Source organism: Anser cygnoides, chromosome 5, assembly GCF_040182565.1.
Source record: "Anser cygnoides isolate HZ-2024a breed goose chromosome 5, Taihu_goose_T2T_genome, whole genome shotgun sequence".
In the NCBI taxonomy this organism is placed as follows: Eukaryota; Metazoa; Chordata; class Aves; order Anseriformes; family Anatidae; genus Anser; species Anser cygnoides.
Window position 1 is genome coordinate 45562867 of NC_089877.1, and position 24049 is coordinate 45586915.

Here is a 24049-nt window from a genome sequence, read left to right on the forward strand (position 1 = left end):
GGCACAACAGGTGAAGGAGAAAAGGGCTATAGTGGGAGAAGCAGCTTTCATGTGTTTTTGCATGAAAGACCAAGGAGGAAGAAAACAGAGCAAGCTGAGTTAGGGAAGAGCAGTAACAGACAATTATATTGGCTGATCTCCGAATGAGAAACAAAAAGATCCCTATTTGATAGGGATAGGAGAACAGATCATAGATTATGCTTCACAGACATAAGAAGCAAAAAAAAGGTTTGACTGGTTTATAGATCTGTCCAGTCAAACCCTGGACAATATTTTTGAAGAGCTTCTGTGTTTCTTTTTTTTCCTCCTTTTAAAATAGGTGCTATTTAATTAAGACAAAGAAAACAGACTATTTTCTTTGCAGGTATTTCCCCATCCCTCTTCAAGCACAACATGGTAACACATTCTTCTGACTTAATCATGTAGGAGAGTGAGATCTGAGGGGCATACGCTTAGATGTAAATAGTCCAGATGGAGCACTTGGTACTAGCAGGCTGACAGATAGACATATTACACAAACTTTACCAGCCCAGGAAATTTAAGTCTTCAGCAGAAGCTACAGTGACCTTTAAATTTTGACTTTTACTTATTAAAAATCAGTAGCTCAGTATGCTCAATTCTCATATTTGTAGAGCAAGTTCCTGAAGCTCCTGCAACCAAATACTTAGCTTCGTTCTCTCAATATATATACATAAACACACAAAAATCCTCCCACAACTTGACAATATCTGAAGGTGTGGAAATTACTTCTTTCCTAATCTGTGATATGCCTGAAACATTTTTCCAAGAGGTTCAAGTCATTATTTAATATCTGATGCCCCCCTGTGGCTGCAAACAAGCACCCCAGGCTTAAACATTCCTGCAGCAAAGGCAATTAAATAGAAACAATTAAAAAAAACAAAACAATGTTAGTATGAACCTTGTACAGAAACAGAGACATACAATAGAGGAAAACCTGACTATCTAATTATACACTACAGTTTAGGCCTGTGATTAGAAAGAATGAGTATCAACAAAAATGGAAAAAAATGGGACAGGAAATACAGAAAGTATTAGACAGCAGAATTGAGGAAATTTAAATATTTTGTAACAAAAAGAAATTGAATTTTTTTCAAGTCATTCTCAAAAATCTGGAATTGCAATTAGTGTTATGTGGAAAGCTCAGGAAGTTCAGCTGCACAGAAATCCAAGTGTGAACAACCAATTTCTTAGGTGAACTGCCTGAAATATCATCGCACTCAGAAAAGCTTACCAGAATAAGCAGCACTGATACCTTCAAGGTTAAAAGCATTCCCTCAGGTTTACTACAGAATCCAGCTACTGTACTGCAGAACTTAAATCACATTTACCTCTTGCTACCTGAACTACAACTAGAGCAGTGCTCCATCTCCACTTATTTTTCTTTCCTGTAAATGAAAGAGAAGACTAGACGCTAAACTATTCACTACCTGGATAGGTGGCATTCTATCACAGCTGAGCTTTTGGAAGACATCACTTACAGTCTTCTGACTTTGTGTTAGAGGACTAGTCCTTGAGTTTTCCCACCACAGAAAGCAAGTCCATGTTGCCTACAAGCTTATCAGTCTGCAAACCAAACCCATTCCACAGCTCCCATGAGAAGTGCTTTTCAGGTAGTCAAGTAAAATAAGCTGTCTACCTCTGTCCCCACCTCACCTGAGCACATCAGCAACCATGTCTTAAAGCCATAGGTGATCCTGGAAGCCTACATCCCTAAACTTGAGCTACAAGAAGCTCAAGCAGGTTTTAGCACCAACAGTTCTATTTCCTAGCTACCTGCAACCAGTACTGTCAGCAGCTTTAACTCACTACAACCTGCTCTCCCCTGCCTCCTCCACCCCGAGCTGTATTCACATACTGGTCTCTGTCACCTCTCAGATGATATGCGAAGCCTCCAAATACTTCAGATAACTATGTAACATGGGTCGATGACTGGGAGTTTTGACTATTGATTCCTTTCACAGTAATGGTCTTGTTGCTCCATCACTCTTCGTACTTTCCTTCTCCCTGATTTTCTTCCAAATCAACAAGCACATCAGAAGGCAAGCCAGAAGAACCTATTTTGCAGGAGGACAGTCTCAACAGGTGTTGAAAGGCTCCTCAACAGATGGAGCCTGAAGGGACAAGTACATGCAAAGAGGGCTGAAAAGGAAGCGAACCTGTCAGGCTCCCTTCTCCAGTATCTGCTTCTAGTCACTGTGTTATCCACGTAGTAGTATGGAAAATGCAGTAGCAATCCGAAAGTTATTAGCTGATCTTGAGTCACACAGCAGTTCTGTCTGCTACAGACAGTGCAGATGTTGTATACACTAGAAAAAAGTGTCACACAGAGGGCAAATCTCTAGCATAGATGAAAATACAATGCATAATTTTCCATCCCCCTTTCTATGCCTCTCCTAAATTAATTATATATGTGTATGTATATATTTTTAAGAGGAATAAAAAGTGAAAGAAATGTGAGCATCCTTATAGGAAGGGAGGCATTTAGTAGTGGCAAACATCCATACATATGATTAACAATTGACATCCTCTGTTACCATAACCACTATGAACACTGAGGGTAACCACACAGGTGGCAGCTTTATTTCACAAGATTAAAGATACAGTACAAAATGAATCTGTACATCTTTCTATTAACAGAATTTGTTTACACAATTATATTACATTTGACCAGCCTTTATACTGATTTTAAATACAAAATAAATTTACAAAAGTCCTACAAGACCCTTTAAAGAACTGCAGCTGATAAAAACAAAGGGACTATTTTTTTGGGGGGGAACCCTATTTGCCATATGCACTTGCAGTAGTTCTTAAACCAAACTAAGTTATCTTAGTTTAATATTCTCTGAAACAAAAATAGAGTTTCAATATATTGTTGCCTATCTAAAAAGGAAACAACTTCCAAAGGTGACTGTAAACCCCTGTAATATAATCCTTGTAGGTCAAAGCTAGTATATAACAGGTGGAAACAAGATAATGCATAGTCTTAGAAGTCCTTTCACAACCCATAATTTAATGTTCTTCTCAAAGAACATTTCTTTTCCCCCACTTTAAAGTTCAATAAAAGAAGATGACCAAAGTCATGGAAGATGACTAAAATGTGAATGAAGTTGTGTTTCATAAAGTCTCATTGTGATATTTATATCAAAGGCCTTAACTGTCATTACACTGTCCTATGATGGACATATAAAGCCAGGAAAACTATTTCAATAGGCTAAGCTCTGGGGCAAGCGTCAAAGGAAAGAACTAAAACTTTGTTTTCTCAACATTTCAATGTTACTTTCAAACTGCAGGAACAGCTGATGTGTTTGATTAATAATGTGAGATGCAGAACAATGTTCTCCCCCCATACCTTTCCACTGTATTCTTGTACATAGAACTCCTGCTGACACCTGTTACTGCTCTGCAGATCCATCCTCCCCTGCAGGGAGAAGAGAGCAGGTGTCTGGGAAGGTCAAATAGGCAGGCTCTGGCCTACGTTCCTACTGACAAAGAACACAGTTTTTCCATTTAAAGAACAATCACATACCTAGAAAGGCTTCTCTTAAAATCAAGTTTCTCTTCTAAAATAATTCTGCGTATAAGCTATAAGACAACCTGTGTGCTACCAAAAGGGAAGAGCACTTCACTGCAATCAACTGAGCAACCCAGTTCCTTTAGGAAAAAAAAGTTTGATAAACCAACAAGAAACATTGCTAGTAAGAGTTCAACACACTTCCCTCAGAATGCAAGTTTCAGAACAGAATAGCAAGGGATTGCCACAGAAACTGAACTGATGTTTAACAACCAATTTAGAAAGTATATTAATTTCTTTAATCCCTGAGTTAACTTATTACTCATGGTAAGTACCTTTTACTACCACTTCACTCATACAAATGTCATCTGAAAAAAGTTAGTGATAGCAATTTGATGGAAGTGGGGAAAAAAGCAGAAAGACTTCCTTATTGCTTCTGCAAAAAGCAGTTCTTAAAATGAAATAACTTACTGATCTTCAGCCATGTTTTTCTGTTGATTTCTTAGATGTAAAAATGCATCAGTTCAGTGAAAAGTGAGCTGTAAGACTCGCATGGCAGTAATGATGAGAGATTCCCATGCAAACAGAACTTTTAGAACTTAGTTCTCGTTGATTAAACAACAAAAACAATTTTAATAAAGCAGTAACAAAATTGTTAAACATCCTAAGAGACCAATGAACTAGTGGTAGTTACTGAAACATTTTCCATATAATCTTTAATTTATTCATGCTGAGCTAAGAAGAGCTATTAAGTGACAGAGGAAAAAATACTCCAGAGGAAGTGCTCAGAAGTCACAGATCTTAGAAATGCAGCTGGGGAGTTGCTATACATTTTAGACACTACATTAAGATTCAATACTGTTGCATCTGATGATGATGATCAAGGTTGAAACAAGACATTCCTCTATCACTTGCTGCAACCCTCAAACTTAAATGGGAGATTTGTCTCCATGTAACCAGCAAAGGCATTTTGAAGCATTGAAAAGCTCTACCTATATTTTAATACTAAGTCATCATGACACTTCAGTTTACAGAAGAGCGGATTTCTTATCCTCTCCCCCAAGCTACAGATATATTAATGCAATGGTCGCCTTACAAATGCATTAAATATAAAAACAGATCAAGTCTCAACTCTACAGCGTATGAATAGGTTGCTGCCAATCCACTGGAGGAAAAAAGTGTATGAAAGGAAGCTCTTAACCATTTAAATGCAGCAGATTTTGACAAAAAGGTACAACCTCATTATTCATATTTCATTCTGCTTTAAGACAGCATATTCAGAGGGTTTAATGCTAGTACAGAAACAAATATTTAACTGCCTTTGCCAAATAAGAACAGAAACATCTGTATTTGTTACACCTAAGCTATTCCCTCACTGCTTCCCACCCTCAACCCCTGAAATTATAGTTCAATGAAAAATTGTCACTAACTCAAAACTCTCCTTGCAGTCTAAAAACATCATTCCACAGGTCTTAATCTTTATACTCACTAGAAAGTCTTTGCACTGACCTGGTGGGATCAAGAGGCCATAAAACATTAGTTGTCTTTATCTTTGGATTTTCTTGTTACAAGGGATCCTCAGATGGCACAGCCATTCAGAAGTGTTGTTCTGACTTTCTCGTGTATGCCAGGTACAAGAGAGGCAGGCCATAGCCAGAGCACTGCTGTGATCTAACATATGATTTTTATCAGTCAACCAAACTTTGGAGTAGCATCGCTGGCATAAGTCCATACCCTTCTGCAGAGAGTATGCATCTCTGGGGCCCCTTCTCTGCAGATACATTAAACAGATGCACGGGTAAGATACCACATACATTTCAGCTGCAAGACCACCTTCTTGCAGTGCAGAGAACATGCAGGATCGTTGAAAATTAAACACAAGACTCCCACTACTAAAAAATGAGTAGGCTAACTCACTGACCTTTCTGGCTCTGTCATTCCTTCAGTGTCCACTAATACTTGTGCTTTCTGCAATCTAGACTCAGTCTCTCTGCAAGAGCAAGGTTAAATTATTTAGGAACATTACCAACTTGTCCTTATGTCACTAAGGACTGCAAATTACAGTCTCCAAAAAAATTTTAGAAGGATGCAAGATCTGGGCACTGCAATAATAGCTTTCAACTAATTATCTTCACAGACCCAATCTGTCCCAGCCCGCCTCCTGGGCTACAGACAGACTCCTGACAACTGCCTACTTGAAGGGTAATGGAGGAAGATACTCAAAACAAAAAAGCACAAATGCAGAGTGACATGTTTGCTAGTGTAGTTTTACAGTTTATAAATAATCCACATTAAACCATCCAGGACAGCATAAAAGACTGAAGTGTAAGAAATGAAATAAAGATTGTAGAAATACTTGGGATGCAGATCAGAATGTAAGTTCATACAGCTCTAGATTTTTTAGACTTTGAATAAAGTTCAGCTTCTTGGACTGAAATTGACCATAAAATCATTACTATTATTTTTGTTTTTATAGGGCAGCTGCTATCAGGCAGGCAAAAACCTTCCAATGCTAACCTTCTCTCTCTACAAGATGAAAAGGACTTTGAATAAAGAGGAACTAGATACAGCAGGCAACATTTTTGTAGTAGCACACTTCTGTGTTTCCATGAAAAAGCCATAGTGTTATTCCATTGGCACTGAAATAACATTCAAATCAGTTTCAAAATAATTTTCTTATCCCTGAAAAAAGGCATCATTCTAAGCAGCTTTCAGACTTTTTCCTTTATAAACTTCTTTGTGCCTCTTTTGTGGGAGGGACCGTTGATCCGAAGTCCTAAATCACAATGAAAATTGTTCCTTGTGGAAAAATCCAGTTCTTTCACTGAGGCTCTTGTTGCTATTGCGGTGGTTGATGCTCTGGTGGTGGTTCTTGTTGAGGCACAGCTGGCCGCAGTCCTGCTGGTCTGGGAATTGCCTGATGTTGCCTTTGTCTGTAAGCTATAATTGTTCCCAGAAGCAAGGTGATGATGGTCATAAGGTAAAGGTCCCACTCCGGTCCCAGCAGCTGGTCCATATCAATATGTGAGAATACCTCCCTTATCTAAGGAAAAGAAGCCCACAATCATCACATCAAAGTAATATCAGTAATCTGCATAGTAGCTTCTGTGAGCACTGCATGAATATTGGCTCAATCGATTTAGAATGTTTTGATTGTCCACTGCCAACAATTTTAGACTTAAATTCTGTCAAACCTAGCTGTATTGCCATTTAGTTCAGGCAATCACTTTCCTACTATTTGAATTTATCAAGTAATCCAAAAGGCAGTTAGACAGTAGAACACAAATATTTAAGACATTATATGCAGAAAAGTCACCAAAATTCCATGTAAAGGATTTTTCAGTGCCATCATTAAGCACATATCTTAGATAGTTCAGCTATTGTGCAGAGCAACTTTTCCAACAGGAAAAAGGATTCACACAGGATTCAGACAGGACTTAAGTGTTATTGATGCAGCTGAATATAAAATTCCTTAAGAATAAAGGCTACAAAAAATTATTTTTTCTTAAGCAGTTATTACAATAATTTGCTCAACTTTGATGGCAGATGCTCATGGATAGGAGCTGTCAAACAGGTTTGAGAAATTGTCTTCAAGGGAAGAGTAACACTGAAGAGCACTGGCTGAGCACATTTTAGTTTCTCATAATTATGTAAACAAGAAGAATCATGGCTTCAGTAACTTTAATAAACAACACCAAAAAAATTATCAAGTTTTCAGATGGCTCACATGAGATTTCTACTCAAATAAGAGCTCTATTTATAAAAAAAGACTGAGTTGCAAACACATTTTTTCCTCCCTTTAATTCTACAGTACTTACATTAATTTCTCGAACATACTGCACAGAATAAATCACTCCAAGCTTGCAAAGTGCTAGGAAGACTGGAACCTGAGCATCTGGGCTTGCTTCAGCTGCCATGTCATAAAATCGTTTTGCAAGATGAATATCCTACAGTTAAGAAAATACAGAACTCAGTTCTGAAAAACTCAAAGTTGCCATAAGATCTAGAGGTTTTTCTAGAAAAAACTTACTGTCATTTGAAAATAAGTATTTATTGGAAAAAACATTCAGTTAAACCCTTCCCCTTTTTGTCCCCAAGGGATGTTCATCTTTGAAGAGGCAAGTAACGGGAATAAAGGGAAGCTTACATCTGAGGATGAAGCTAGCATAACTGATGTTGAAATTGAACCTAATAAAGAGATTAGTATCAATATATTCAACCCATGCAACGTAAACTAAAGCTTATATTTAGATCATATACAGATATACAGAGTGTACTCTGGATCTGCAATGCCACACCAAGTATGAAAAGACTAAGAAAACTGAAGTCAGGTAGGAGAGCATAGTGACAATTCCTCCTAGTTATACCGCAGTATGCCTGCAGCTTCCAACCATTTCCGCACGTATTCCCAAATTAGATTCTACTTTTTATCCTAAACTGACCTAACTCACATTAATGATGGCAGTGCGCCAAAAAGCATGAGCACCAACAGCCACTTGGGGGATGCCTAAATTAGTGCTCTCTGCTGGGGAAATTGGAACAAGAAGGTGACTGTATCAAGAACAGAGGATACATGTAGCTATGTAGTTCAACTTTCCTTGAATTTTTTGGCTCTGCTTCAGATACATACTGTGCAAAATTAGGATATTTGGATACAAATTGCTTATGTTCATTCACACTGATGGGAAGAATAGGCCTGTATAATGCTTACTTCTGGAAGCATGCAAGGTTGGAAATTCGAGAGAAGTCTCCATGCCATATATTAATTTCATCCTGATTGTGGAATACCTTAATCATTTTCTGCTCATTGATACATCGAAGCTTAGTTTTATGACATACATGGAAACAACGGTGTGAAAATCAGTATGTGTATGAGCTGTATTAGATCACATTTTAGTATTTTAGTTCCATAGAACAACGCTTGAGTACTCCTTGAGCCTGAAAGTCTGCCTGTTCTGTAACCGTTTAAAAGAATTTCCTTATCTCCTTTGTAATATGCTAATATCAGTGTAGAAGCAGATCCTAGTCACGGCTTATTTTCACTTCTAATTCGCAAGCAATTTGTTCTGTTCATATATTCCTCACTCACTTGATACATGAGTGAAAACTGCAGGAGTCCAAGCTTTAATACACATAAACCACTGAAATATCATCCCAAATCTTACAGAGCACCATGAGAAAGTAATTTAAGAAAATTATTCTTATTTTTAGCAGCATACAATTTTCATTCTGACGTTGGACAACATTAAATCTACAAAAAAAGCGAGTAACAGTGTATGTGTTTGAAATTTGTGAAGGGGCTTAACATTTGGCTTTGTAATAGTACGAAAACTATCTACATATAGGAAGTGCAACACGGAGTCCTATATGTAAGAGACTATTTATTCAGTAAGTAAATAGTGAATAAGGCAAAAGCTGTTTCGAAGAAATACCATATTTACTCAGGATTCTCCCAAAAGAACAGTGACCTGAATTGAAGTCATGCAGGCCACACTCTTGGGCTGTTCTCCCTGACTTTGGGCTGCTTGCAATCTTAGTGACATGGATGTAGGTAGAGAGAAAGAAGTATACAACTCTTTCTTCAACAGTTAAAAGTCCACAGTTTGTTAGATAATGTTCACGCTAAAAATCTATATAAGACCCATCCACAGGCCCCCAGTGAAGGAACAAACTCGAGCAGTACACATTATCTGCTACATCAAGAAACATGCCTCAAGCTGCCAGTTATATAGCTATTGGAGAAGGTACTGAGAAGTGGCTATGTAGTAGTACCTACAGCTTAACTCACCTGCTTGATGCCCAGTCCCTTCTCATGCATGTAGCCCAGATTAAACATGGCTTGGGCGCTGTGCTGTTGCTCCGATGCTAGTCGATAGTGAATAAATGCGGTTTCATAATCAACATCGGTACCAAACCCATAAAAATGGTAATCTCCAAGTTTAATTCTTGCAACTGTATATCCTATAAACAGAGAAAATAGCTAGGCAAAGAATTCCTCTAGGCAAAGAAAGCCTCTTAGTTTCATATGAAGATGCACTATAGGCTCTTGTTATTAATTTCTACAGTTTGCACAAAGTTTCTATTTATCCCTCCCTCACAAATTTTTATTTATCTATTTTTTAAAGAAATACTTGACTTTAAATAATCCAAATCCAACTCTTATTTTCAGAAAAGTACTTCTCCCAGTAATCCTACCAACATTTCTATTACAATTTAGTGATATCAGTTGAAAAGCTATATACTGACATTCATAGTCACTTATAAGGAAAAACTTATTTGTTTTATGATCATTAAGGGCTACAGATTTGTTTTTAAGAGAGACAAAAACTTGAAAATTGAAGTTTCTGTTCATCATTTGTTAATTGATTTTTAACTATACTATCCTCTCAATTTCTAATTTTCCAGTAAAAGCCAACACTTTGTCTGAAAATCTTTAGGCCTACAATCTCATACTCCAATTGCATGATACCCTCTTAAGTAAAAAGAGAGAAAAGTCAAAGAATTTGCACTGAGATGCATAACCTTTAAGTTTGGTTTTGCTTATTTTACAATACGATCACAAGCATCAGTTTGAACTCTGCCTGGTTGGATAACAAGGCTACATTTTTGATCACTGAGCTTTGCTTGCTTTGAATAGCAAATTGCATTTCTTACTGATGACAAGTACCAAAATTTTCAATGGTAACTTGTATCTATTGTTCAAAGTGGATTTTTTTCTTTTAGGAAAGTCAGTAAATATCTGTTCCTCATAATACTGCTCTATAATAACATATAAAATAACAAGAGAAGCACAAGAGAAACAAACTATATTTGTATTTCATTCTTTTTACTCTTCAGGATCTCAGAATGGCTCATGACTGCAAGCATATTGCAGTAATACAGCTACCAGTGGAAAAAGAACAGCAACTAGGATCATGTAACTAATGCTGAACAGAAACAGATAAGCTTTTCCCTCCTTCCCCATTTTATAAAAAACAGAATCAGACATCAGTAGCTCTTCTAAAAATAAGCTAATTGGAACTGTGTGGTACAGACTTACCTTGAGAAGCCGCTCTATTCCAGTGAAGCAAAGCTCGAGGATACGTTTCATTTTCTCCAACTATGCTAGCTTCTTCTAGAAAAGAAATTAATAGTTAAGTGGGAACTCGGTATGCACTCGCAAGACACCCCCCTACTTATAATAAGCATGCTAAAATGAATTAAAAATTGAAATATGTGCTATTGCCCAAACAAGATTCAGCCTGTCTGAAATTAGTAAGAAAAACTTTAATTTCAAATTAACAGAACCAATCAACTCTCTTCATCACTGCTTCAAGTGTAGAACAAGTTCAAAAGCAGAAAAAAGTTGAGCATTTAGAAAAGCCATTACAAGATAAAGAACAAAGGAAACTGAACCTTGTATGCATAGCAAAGTCCAAAGGTAAAAAACTAATGCTACTGCTATGTTATAGATTTAAAAACAAGATGTTAAGGCTGTGTTTAGGAAGTTTGGAGAACAGACTTTACATCACTGTACCAATTTCTAAAACATTCCCTTAAAACCCCATTTTTAAATCCCAGAAGTCAGATTTTAAATGTATTCTAACCTTTAGGCCAGGAAACTATAGAGGTGAAAAAAAGACTGCTGATTTTCCAGTGTAAAGAGCAGGAAAGGGGATAGAAGTCTCATTGAAGTGCAAACTGACCAAGAGCTACTGAAACACATCTTCAAGCACTCTGAACTCTAAAAAAACATTTCAGTACAAATTTGAGTTCTTACTCTGATCAAGTATGAAAGCAGCATTGCTTTGTGCAACTTCATAGCCTTGTTCTGCCAAAAGAAGATACTGAACAACAGCAGAATTTGAGTCACCATCTTTATAGCTGTTGTAGGCAGTCATAAGTCTTTCAGACCAGCGTCCCCGTTCGCAAACGTTCTTAAACAACTGCAGAGGAAAAGAAGGCGGGTTGTCAGGAACTTCAGAAATTGAGATTTTTTTTCTGGCAGGAGGTAAAAAAAAGGAGGTAAGCCTTGACATAAGCCTTTTTTTGTAGGAGGTAAGCCTTAACATTTGAACACCTGTTCCAAGGATTTGCATTTCACAGAAAAAGCTCAGTAGACAAACACATTACTTAAGACAAGCTTACTTTAATCAGTTACTAAGCGAACACACCAAGATTCAGGTGCTTACTCAAAATTATATTTAATGAGCTTTCTAACAGCTTTCTATTTCTCAGCTTAAATGTAATACTTGAAATCACGTCTAAACAAAGAATTCAGTACTAATAAAAATACTTATGTTTGCTTTGTACTACATCCTTCCGATTTTTTTCAAAGCTAAGGAAACTATTACCAACTCGCCATACCAGAACAAGGAAAATTAAAGATTTTTCTCATGAGATACAAAGGTTGTCATAGAATATATCACTTTTCCTTATGATAGCCCTGGCTCTGCAGCCACCAGTGGATTTTAGCTAAGACAGATTTCCTATGTAAGCTGACATGGTCATATCCAATCATTTGCAAGTTAACATTATTTTATTTTTATTAATGGATGACCTTACCTCAACAGCAGTATGACAGGATCGCATCACTCCAGTGCCAGTAGCGTGCATCTGAGCCAGATTATAAAAAGCCAGAATATGGCCACCCTGGGAGGCCAAATTAAAATACTTCAAAGCTTGTTTATAGTCTCTCTTGACTCCAATACCATCTAAAAAAAGATTAAGTCAATGCTATTCATTTCTCCTAACAAGCAAGGTTGTATGAAATATAGTACACATTTACTCTCAAAAAAAGTTTTACAAGAAAGGTGTTGTCAAAGTGTTAGAAAAAAGCAGATAGAATAAAATATAAATGCAGTGCAGTAACAACTCCACATGCATTATGTCCGTACTTCTAATGCCACCTAGCGAACAGTTACTGAAAAGGCAGTTTATACTTGGCAAATCATCATTTTGATTGCCACTTACTGTAATACATGGAACCTAGTTGAAGTTGTCCATCAACCCATCCCTGTTCTGCAGCCTTCTGGAAATACTTCAGTGCTAGCTCATAGTTCTGCAGGAAGATTGGGTCCAGTCATTAGAGCCTTACAATACAGCACAATTTAAGTAAAGAAAGAACATATCTATGTGCAAAATGAAATATCGATAGACCTATATCATCATAATGAATAAAAGACATGCTAGACATACTGAGAAATTGAACAGGTTGCTCAGAGACTGTGGAGTCTGCCTCCTTGGAGATACTCAAAAGCTGCCTAGACATCCACATCCCAGGCAACCTGCTCTGGGTGCACCTGTTTGAGTGGGGGTTGGACCAGGTGACTTCAGAGGTCCCTGCCAACCACAACCATTCTGTAATCACTACTGGCTATCTGAAAGCTAGCACCCACATACAGAATTACAACAAATACAACAAATAGTTTTAATCAGCAGAACTGATGCCTTGCTCTGTTTTTAAAGCAATTAACTCCTTTCCTCAACTTTTGCTAATTCAACTGTTTGAGTATCTGTTTATATAGCTAATTATAAAACATCTGATAAAAACCCTTCACATTGGAAAAGCAACATAGCAAATGAACTAATTAAAAGTTTGCAAGTGTTTCTCCACTTTCACAAGGGAGACAAAATTGGGGCACTTAAGACCTGCTTTCTTTCACAGGAAAAATTAAAGCTAAGTATAAAACTTCAGCTAAAGATTCACTTTGCTCTGTTTTTCTAATAGCTTCAGCAATATTTTCAAACTTGTTAGAAGAAACTCAGCAAGTGTTTAATAGCTGTTAACTCCAGAGTGATTTATTTATATTACAAATTTCTTCATGAAGTTTACAGTGCAAAATAATTCTTCATAATTAAGTCTTCTACAGTATTTCCCTCCAGAGAAAAAGCTTGTAGACAACAGGAAGTTGCACAATCAGCTAGAATTAGAAAGATGACCATCAAAAGCTTACCACTGGAACACCTCTTCCATACAAGTAAGCCATTCCTAATCCACTCTGTCCAACTGGATTACCCTGAAACAGGAAAATACTTCTGAAAAGGAAGTCAAAGCCTACAGTTATATATTCCAAATTTGGTACCTTATCAGCAACAATACAAATAGTGCTGCAGAGAGGAGCAAAAATGCAAAGCCAATCTATTAAGCAATAGTTATTTAAGGAGAAAATAGCATCTTTGGTATTTTTTATTCAGTAACCACACAGGCAATTACTATGAGGAAAAAAACTTTCAATGCTCGTTATGATAGCCTGTGTACTTCCAAAGTGTTGCATGGGATGTAGAACACTTACCCACAGAAAGCTGGGGCATTAATAACTTATTCATCTTTAGTTTTTCCAAGTTTGCAGTGTTCTAGATGCTACAGAAACTCCCAAAACAACTGATTTAAGAATCTGTCTTAAGTTAAGGCAGGCTGGTGGCTGCCCTGTGGGCTGTATTATTGACTAGCACCCCTGTAGAAGTATGTACCATTGTATTACTTCAGTATCAGGAGAGGCAATGTGGCACATCAGAAACCTTCAGTGAATGTATTAAGTGAGCTAGTGAAGAGATCCATGACCGGAGCTGGAGGCACCCTACAGCACCTTTGACAGGCAGGATTTAGTTACAGGCTAATCTGGGACAAAAGCGCAAGTATGCACATGGGAGTGCATAAAGAAACACTTGTAGTACTGCTGAGCTTATCAAATTTTATAGTGCATTTGCTGTATTTCTAGCTAACAGATAATCATACCATATCAGCAGCTTTCTTGAAATACTGAAGAGCTGTTTCATTGCTCTGAGGTACAACATCACTTCCTTCTGAGTACATCTGAAGGAAAAAGGCATTATTGATGAACACCTGAGTAAGTCAATTCATTGTAGACATAATGAAGCATTGGAGCATTAGACAATTCTAGCTATTATTTTACAAAATAAATAAATTGCACCAAAACAGAAGACATGTCTATGCTGTAAACTTCAGATTCAGAGGGTTTAGCTTCCAATGGCAAATTAACTGCCCAGAAAACTGAAAAAATTTGAGTGGTAATACCCTTCACTTGAGTTGTACCAGTGTTGAGTCAAGAACACAAATCAGGCAAAAAATCCTATGAGATCATTGGAAGCCAAACTGTATTAGCATTTAAAATACTACTTGCCATCAAAGAAAAAATTGTTGCAAGACCCTTATCCTAGCAGTCCAGAAAGCAGGAAACCACAAATTTTCACGTCAGGTGCCTTCACCAGCATACTACCTTCTTTTTTCATGCTCCAAGCACATGAATTTTACATCCTCTACTGCAGTGACAGCCTCAAAGAGATAAGCTAGCACTGCTACATGTTGTAGCCTAACCTTAGCATGTACTAAAGTGGAGTAATAAAGATTTGACTCTTAACAGCGTGAAGGTAGCTGACAACCCTTTCTGATCTCTCTACTAGAGATCAGAAAATAGGAAATACCTATTATTTTTTTCTACTGAAAACAATTTGCTTACTTTTGAGAAAGCACACATCTTACCTTTCCCAGAAAGGCCATAGCATGTGAGTTACCAGCATTAGCTGCTTGATTGAAGTACTCAAATGCTCGCTGTAGAGAGGAAAATGTATTTTAGCAATCTTGACATATGATTTGAGTACCTTTTCTTGCAAATACAGCACGAATAGATGGCTTGTCAAGTTATCAAGTTGGGGACAAGAAAACACTCAATCCCAACTAATTCAATATACATAATGCAGCTCCCCACTTACATATAGTCTGAATATTGAGCAGCAATTCCTCTCAGTGTATTCCAAAAGGCAGAGGAGAAAAAATTAAAAACAACAAAACAACAACTGCTACTACACACAAGCTACACAAGTGAATCTTACTTCCTTATTGTAACTCCAGATTCGGTTTGGAAGACAGGATATCTGGAAGTTCCTGTTCCAGTTTTACACAGACCTTGCATGTACTCATTCTGACCACTTAATGTTATCTCTGAACCCATACAGAACAGACATTTTAAGGTATTTTAAAAGTGATGACTGTTAAGTCGTTCCTGGTTGGCAGTAATCCTCAGGCCAGCACATCCTCAGATCTCCATTTTTTCAATACATATTTAAAGAGGTTAATTATTTTAACTTCTGTAAGTAGTAGCTAGGTTAGCTTACATCAGCTGAAGTTTTATTTTCTAAGCAGATTTAATGTGTTTAGTATTTAAGGTAACACTTTTGGCTACACTATTTTTACAAGTCACATGAGCAGGAATATCATCACTAACGTGTGTGCAGTCCATTATGAAGATCCTACTACGTGTGCAAGAGCTCAGCCAGTTTCAAATACCACTTAATGAAAAGCAGGTCTTTGTTTTTTAATTCCTCATTTCTAAAAGCATTAGTCTTTAACTATGTAAGAAAATCAGCTCCATGTACTAATCACAAAGATTAATTTTTGATGTATGGATTACGTTAAATACCTTATGGCATATCTTAAATGCTTCTGCTTCATTGTGGTCTTTGCTACATTCTTCTCCCCCCCTCCCTCCCCATGCATCAGATATACAGAAAGGCTACCTGATGATTTTGCTCTACTCCTCTTCCTCCATGCAAGTGCAATTGTCCAAGACCAACCTAAAAATAAAGTTTACAATAAGTCTGAAGTCATAGATCTGCTTCATTAACTACAGTACAGTCCTGTTTTTTTCCCATATTACTCTCAGATGAAGTGGAAATTTATCTGAGATAAAAAAGTTATGTGATTGTCCTAGATGCAAAATAAAGATTATTCATTTAACTTCTACCTAATTCTCAAGCCACATCTGACCAAGTTAAATCATGACAATTTGCCTGTTATTAGCATCCTCTCCTCCTTCTGCGTTAAGAGTTCTAGCTTGCAGCATGCAGAAGTCATGCAAAGAAAAAGAAATGTAGGTCCCCTGGCAGTGCCAGTTCTTTTGATAAAGGCATCCTCCACAACATCTCAAACTCTTAACCAGTCTGGTTTCTATCTAGTGAACACCAACATCTTTTCTAAGATACAGAAGTGGTAATATTTTGGATTTATTTTCCACAAAGAATTACATTTTTTTCTCCAAGTTGTACCTTAAACATGCTAAAATAGAAGACTTTTCTCATAAAAACTAATTTGGAAATGTAAATCAACCCAAGTGCTAAGTAACTGAAAGCTAAAGCTCCAGTATCTTTCTATATTTCGTAAAGCTATTCCTGTAATTACCCAAACCTCTGCAAACCATCAAATAACTTTAGTTGTACCTGTGCTTGTACATCTCCTTTCTCTGCTAAAAACTGGTAATATTGAATCAAGTCTTCTTCCAGCATTCCACTTGCCATTCCTGGATTTTCTACTTCATCTGCTAAGCGAATTCGCTGAACCACTGTGCCACCAGTCAATGAAATGTCACTAGCAACTGGAAAACAGATCAGTAAAATTTTCAGGCAGCTTTGTTCAATACAAATATTACACCACAACTTTAAAAAAAAACAACAAAAACAAAGAAAACACTAATCTCTACAGAGCTTCAAACTCTTATTCAGAAATAATAAATTACCTTAGCATTCATTAAGAATTAAGTGCATTTCTATAGAGATTAAAAGGCATACAATTCAGACCCAAACAATTAACTTAGTAGCAGGAATACTTTATTTTTGCACTTCTAATGTTGACACAAGGAGACTTTCTAGGCATTTCTATATCATTCAAAAATATTAGAGTAGTAAAAAGTTTTACCATGATTAGCTACAAGTCTGTAGTGAGTGAGAGCAGATTCACAGCTTTGAAGGACTCCTATCCCAGCCCAGTACCGGTAACCCTAGAAAGAAAATATGAAAAGTATGGGACTTATTTGACAACATGCTACTTGCCAGGTTACAAAAAATTTCACATTACTTGAGCAAGTTTTGATAGGACAACAGACAAAATGAAGGCCATTCTACCTGCATTAAAATCAGCTGACTGATACCATTAAAGGTTAAAGTGCATCCAATAAACCTCAGATATTGCTCAGAGAAAAACAGGCTGAAACTTATGAAAACTTAAAGAACGCCTTTCTACTCATACACATTGCATCATCTTAAATACCACACTGACTAAACCAGCATCTTCTGTAAATCTTTTGCAGTTTTAAGCTACAAAAATTAAAGGTTCTCAGCCTACAAAAATTAAAGCAGTTGACACGTCTGCTTTAAGTCAAAAAGGATATAAACGCAGTCAATTTAAATCCATGGTGGTATACAGCTTAAAATGAGCAGACTTTTCCTTAAATTAAGGAGGAACAATGTGAAATATACTATTGCCCACTTAATAGATGCATGATGATCTAATTTTTAAATTAAAAATTTTAAGAGTTTAAAAAGGGGAAAGAATAATGACTTTACACATACAGGAAGTTAACTGGGAAATCTTACTTACCAAGATCATATGGGCTATCAGATTTCCTCCTAAAGCTCCAAAAGTGTAATAGACCAGGGCCTTAATAAACAAACAAAAATCACTGGTTACTTAACATCTGCCTCTGAAGATAACAAGAACCTTCAGTGTGCACTCTTATTTTACCTTAGCTTGACTAGAATTGACTCCTAGACCAGATGCATACAGAAATCCAAGAGCCTAGAAATAAAAATAAAGTTAGTCAGCACATCCTTTGAAAATTCCAGGATTGGCTATTGCTGGCATACATAAGAATAAAGAAATACAACAATTCAAAGGTGCAGAGAACACACCAAGCTCTACCTTCACTTCGGTGTTTTCTTTATCTAGGCCCTTCCCTTCCTATTTTTGAATATAGTTACTAAGTTACTAGCTGCCTAAGACACTACTATAAACATCTCACCACAATTCAGTTTAGTGTACCAAACACAAGGAAGAACTGCTACTTCCCTACATGCCTGCTGTAGATCCAGAGATACTGAACAGTAAAAACGCACCAGTTTAAAGACACCTTAACTAAAGATGAGTTATGTAGGCACCTTGTCTCTTATACACCAGTGCAAAGAAACACTAACCATGAACTTCTAGAGAAGAGTTTTGTTATTTGATTCACTGTCTGAAAGATCCTGTGAATTTAATATTTTTGCATCTGTTCTCATGAATTAGCTGCATTTTATGACTATAAGAGTAAGCAGTTAGAGTAACAAGAGCTGCTTGGCTAAAGTTTTTTCAGAAGTTATTTTTATTCTTAAAATTTACATAAGTACTGCTCTAACACCTGTTACAGCTGTGTGACTCAGGGAAACCAGTGGCACAGAAGATAGTGCGTATGAAGGTGTTCATATTGCATGATGCACTAAGTCTATTCTAGGCAGTTCTGAAAGCACAGAAAAAACATCTCCTGCAGACTGTATTGAATTCTAGACTGATGAAACTCAAGGTTTTATTAAGATCAAGTCTAGAAAAAAACACTTTCTACTGTAAATTGTTGCTCCAACATCAAATATGTAACAGCAAGAGACTTGAAAGTGTAAGAACTGAGAGAAATTAGGTAACTGCTAAAGAAGCTGACACTTCAAAAACAAATTCAAAGAGTAAATAAGCATATGTAGATACTGATGTAAATTGACAATAGCCGTATTTTACAACATTACCTATGAACAAGTCCATATGAACAACTCCCTAACGTTCAAAGGCACGTGGACAATGGGAGATCTGTTCCACTAAACAGCTTCCAAGAGTCTTAGGAGTTTATTACTTCCTAGATTATAAACATCTTCCCCCACCTGCCATAAAACTGCAGATGAAAAGCTACAGTATCTGAAATCCCACACAAACCACAAATAAAAATTGACAGTTTCAGAGCAGATTTGTAGGCTAGATTCACCTGTAACTACTTAGTTTGATTTAAATCTCAAGTCTAGTTAGTCATATAACAGATAAAAAACTAAGCAGAGACCACCATAACACTATATTACTGGTAGTTTAATACCATTTTTTAAAACTAAGAGAGAACCTGTTTCCATTTGTTTACCTTGTACTTCCATAAATATTTACTTAGTAACCATACAAACACAAGCTGTTCCTTTACACAGCTTTTGTCATTTGTTCCTGCACCCTCTGTAATGCTACCAGCATTTGGGGAACAATCTTTCAACCAAAGGAACTGATGAAATTTAAAGAGGTAAAGCCAATGAGTAGTCAGGATTAAGAAATACTTAGGCAAGCACTAGTAATAAAAAAAATATTTCCTGAATAGAACTCCAAATTTGACGTAAAACATTTGGTTTTCAAACTTAAAAAGCAGCACCCTTTTATCTTTTTTAACTAGGGAACAGGTACTGTTCATTGTTCTTATCTGATCTAGATGGAAGAACAATCTATATAACCAATTTAAAACAAGTACAATCTATAAAACAATTTATAAATCTAAGAAACTTCTGTAGAATTTAAGGACATACATACCATTTGTCCTTTGGGAGAACCTTCTTCTGTTAGTTTTTCAAATAATTCTTTTGATGACTGTATGTTCTGCTTCAGATAATCCCCGAACAACAAAGCATAAGAGACTTTCTCCATTGCCTTCGTATGATTCATGTCAGCTGCTTTCAGGAGATACTGATATGCTCTAAAGGAAAAGAATCTGAGTCACCTTGAAGCAAACCAACAGGTTCCATTCATAAACCTAAAAAGATTTGGGGTGTTTTTTTTTTTTTTTGTCTGTTTTCTACAAATGCATCTACAGTCATTTGTTCCAGCTGTGAACTGTCTATACCATGGAACAGCTCACAACTTAGGTAATAGACAAACCGGATTTTAACATTCACTCTATTCCACATGCAAAGCAATATGCATTTCCTCCCCTGCAAGACGCATTAAAAGTTAAGGTCAAATCATCACATTTTTGTAGCAACAATTTTAAATCCTGTACTAGATATCTAGTAGGACTACTACTCTAACAGCTTCACAGAACACTGCAGATTAAAAGAAGCCTGAAAAAAACTATGAAGTCTCTTCTAGTACAAAGTCACTCAGATGGAAATACTAAACATTTGGTCCAAGACAACTGCATATGTAATTAGTTTTGTGATGGAACCATCATATTAACCATGAGAAAGTTCTCTGGAAACTTGTTTCTATTTCAACCTCAGAACTTAGAAAAGTAATTTCACAGCTATTTCAAACACTGTGACCTCGAACACAATATATAACATGCTTCAGTTTGATTTGTTACAGACCTTTGATAATATGCCAATATTTTTCTTTACTTCTCTTGCTTTCTATTCTGAGACTTGTTTTTTCTTCATCTTCCCTTTCTTTAGGTACAAGCTGAGGGACACTTGGTTCCTCACATGATTTGATCTTCTAAGAAAATGCAATGTGTTCAAGAGAACTAAGACTGTTTCAAAAATTCCTATACTTTTATATAAACATTACCCTTTTCTCTCACACAATGCTAGTTATTAGATTGTTAATTATTTACTGAGAATAGGTTTAAAACTAATTTTTCTGCTGAGACCATCAGAAAGCAAGAACAAAAACAGAGCAGGATAAGAAATGCTTATCTTTCCTGTTCATTCATCTTTGAAGCAGAATGAGAAAAAGACCATAAGAAACATATGGAAAGGGGCATGTCAATTGCCTCATATCACATTCTCAGTTTCTTTCCTGGCAGTTTCCACATTTAGATTGTAGCTAGAAAACTGCAGCACCACCTTGCATTAAACTCACTGTTTTAAAAGACACCCACTCTTCAGAAATGCATATAAATTTTTGTGTAGTTACAGGAAAGCAAACAAGTATTCTTTCTAAATGCCCTCAATCACTATTAATTTTCAGTAGCATCACTGCCTAACATGATGCTGAGTTCCATAAAGTGGGTAAGTGCCAGGAAATTTCATTTAGGTTAGTTCTTAGTTAAGTCAGACTGATCAGCTATGTAGTCATGTTCTCTTTGGGGGAACGGAGAGCATGGACTTACTCTTTCTTCTGAGCCTTTTTGCTGCTTTCATTAAGGATTTTCATTCCAGTCTGATAGACATCCTCAGCTTCTTGCATTTGCCTTCTCTTATTAGACTGCTCTTCAGCTTTTAAAAACAAAAAACAATAACCTCAAACATTAAGATCTCCAATTATACATCTTCAATCAAGACTATTCACTCAAAAATTCCTATTTGTTCTAAGTGTAAATACAGCCAAAATGGTGTTTCTGAATACCAACAAGCAACCCCACGTGATTAAAAAAAGCTATGTAAAGGAGGCGTTGAGTATCTTGGGAGATGGTTTCTTCCCATGTGATCTCTCTCTCATAGGAGTTTGTTGTTAAAGTATTTCTTTCATTGCTCCCAAGCAAGATGTGCAAAGAAAGGTCCTCCTTCAGGACAATGTTTGCTAGAAAAGTGTCGCCAGTGTACAACACATCAGCAAGTATAATGGGGAACACTGTCAAACCCCTATAGTTCTACAACCTCTGAAATCAAGTTTTACAGGTGCCTCCACTGCAAGATTTCATAAAAGTTTTGTAAGTTCCATTTGCATTACAATATTTTCCAATATTTCCCATCATGAGAACTTTGCCTTTATAATTTCTTATACAAGGTGGCCATTAATACATGACCAGGACTTCTAGACCTCATAATAGGGGACATAAGGAGGTATGAGAATGCTGAGTTAAGAAAGCATTCATTGGACAAGAACAAAGACATCAGGTTACTTACTTTCACAGAAGCCCCACTTTTGATCCTTCTTGTAATCATAGGTTGTTGCGCACCAAAGCCTGCCATCTTCCCTCCCATCTGCAGTGCACTCTGCATACTCCTTCTCCATAAACAAAAAGGGGAAGCGACAAGGTTCACCATCCGCAGTGCCTCCAATAGCTGTCAAAACTGAAAATAGATACCCAGGAGTAAGACTGCTTCCCTTTATTCTATAAAGTCATCACTATAAATAGTAAAGGACTCCTGTGTCGGTATTAACTTCTGTGAAGTTAAAAACTGCATTTCATCAAGTTTTCAGTAAAGTTTCTAATTTACCAAAGCCTGAAAAAGCAGTCACTTTCCTAAAGAGCACTTCAAAAATATTACTGTTCCATTTCTTAATTGAAAGTAAGAGTAAGTATGCAATTTCTTCTATTCCTTATTTCTAAGCAAAAAAAATATTTTCAGAGTGTAGAATGCAGATCAGTTATATATATATTTTGCCTACCATAATAAACAGCCCTTTTACTTTCACTTCTCTGTACTCCCTTCCTCATGCAAAAGACTATCCACCGAGTGCATTCCAGTACATTTATTCATTTTAGCCATAGCGCAAGATGTAGACATTCAACAGAACTATTCACGGGGCTACTGAAAATACTTGAGTATCAGCAAGGAGTACATTTAGAAAATACAACTGTAAGAAAAGACTACAAAATCACTATGAGCCCACTCACTCTTTACAGTTGCACATACTTGCATTGAAATCTTTATTTCATTTCACCAGTTTAAGTTGCATTCAAGAGTACTTTCAGCACTCTGATTTCTCAAGCACTAGACAAAGGTTAGTGATTCCAGTATTGCAGTATTTTAAGTCAACCTTCTATAATGACTAAGAATTATCTTCAGTTTTTGAAAATGAAATTATTTCTATTAGCCTTTTATAAAGTTCTTTGTTTCGCTATGCTAAATCCAGAAGTTAGCTTCAGCTTCACCTGAAGACATCTGCAGAAACCTGCAATTGAGAATGCCAATTCCTGTTCTTTCAAATTAAGTTTCTAGTTCTTGTGGCTGTCAACAGAGCTAGTTTTTTTTCTAGAGACTATGCCGTTTTCATAAGGCCTAGAGACCATACCATTTTTTAAATGAAAAATTCTCTAGAATTAGATAGCTTGCTCAAATTGCTCTTCAGAATTCGATTCCTTGGCAGATACCCTCACCCAAGTTTATTAGCTCTTGACACACAGAACAGTTATTTTCAGAAACTGGAAACAAATAACATGTCTATACATAATTAGCTTTGAATCACTTCAGACATCTGTTAGCCATTGGGTAATGCCCAAACTCATGCTAAAAGTACATGCAACTACAACAGATGGGACCTCTTATCGCTATGAGCAAACTCCAGCTCCAGGATGTTAATACAACTTGGAATTTGAAACTTTACTTGTATAGAAAGTATAACACTACCTCCTGCAGTGAAAGCAATTGGACATGAACTATTTAGACAATGCTGTAGATAGGAGTTAGCTGTGCACTAAAAGTTGGGAAATTATTCCAACCCAGTCCTCCCTTTTGCCTTTTTAAATTCTAAATTCAAGCATAACGCAGTTTTCCCCCCACATAGCCACAAACATTAACTCCTAAAGCAACACAACAGTGCTATTACAGGATAAAATGCTAACCACAGTTTATCATATACTTAAGGAATGATAAATACATATAATTTACATGAAGGATAATTTTTTGTCAAATTGTGCACACAAATAGGGATTTATTCAGACAGAGCAAAACAGGCGTACACATGGTGTTTTATCATGTTGTCCTTAATTATTTATATTTCATACTTTACACTGAAAGAAACCCAATATAGATTTATAAAAAATTACAAAAAAGTACTATCACTGAAAGATTCCTCCAAACAAGACGACA

The 24049-nt window shown here is 36.5% G+C and overlaps 1 protein-coding gene across 2 annotated transcripts in view; it reads right to left on the reverse strand.

Annotated features, from left to right (window-relative positions):
* Positions 1–2579: 2579 nt before the first annotated feature.
* Positions 2580–24049, reverse strand: part of SEL1L (SEL1L adaptor subunit of SYVN1 ubiquitin ligase) — a 30663-nt gene continuing 9193 nt past the window's right edge. The window contains exons 4-21 of one of the 2 annotated variants that reach the window (XM_048059728.2): positions 22139–22306; positions 21403–21508; positions 19887–20049; positions 18048–18101; positions 17904–17963; positions 17223–17304; positions 16748–16902; positions 16049–16105; positions 15015–15083; positions 14250–14327; positions 13468–13530; positions 12485–12572; positions 12077–12225; positions 11292–11457; positions 10572–10643; positions 9321–9493; positions 7351–7479; positions 2580–6575 (exon numbers count right to left, since the gene is read on the reverse strand). In XM_048059728.2, the coding sequence (XP_047915685.1) occupies positions 6372–6575; positions 7351–7479; positions 9321–9493; positions 10572–10643; positions 11292–11457; positions 12077–12225; positions 12485–12572; positions 13468–13530; positions 14250–14327; positions 15015–15083; positions 16049–16105; positions 16748–16902; positions 17223–17304; positions 17904–17963; positions 18048–18101; positions 19887–20049; positions 21403–21508; positions 22139–22306 (2036 nt within the window). In that variant the 3' untranslated portion in view covers positions 2580–6371. Of the gene's footprint in view, positions 6576–7350; positions 7480–9320; positions 9494–10571; positions 10647–11291; positions 11458–12076; positions 12226–12484; positions 12573–13467; positions 13531–14249; positions 14328–15014; positions 15084–16048; positions 16106–16747; positions 16903–17222; positions 17305–17903; positions 17964–18047; positions 18102–19886; positions 20050–21402; positions 21509–22138; positions 22307–24049 lie in introns of both variants that reach the window. The other variant, XM_048059727.2, reaches the window with a different exon arrangement.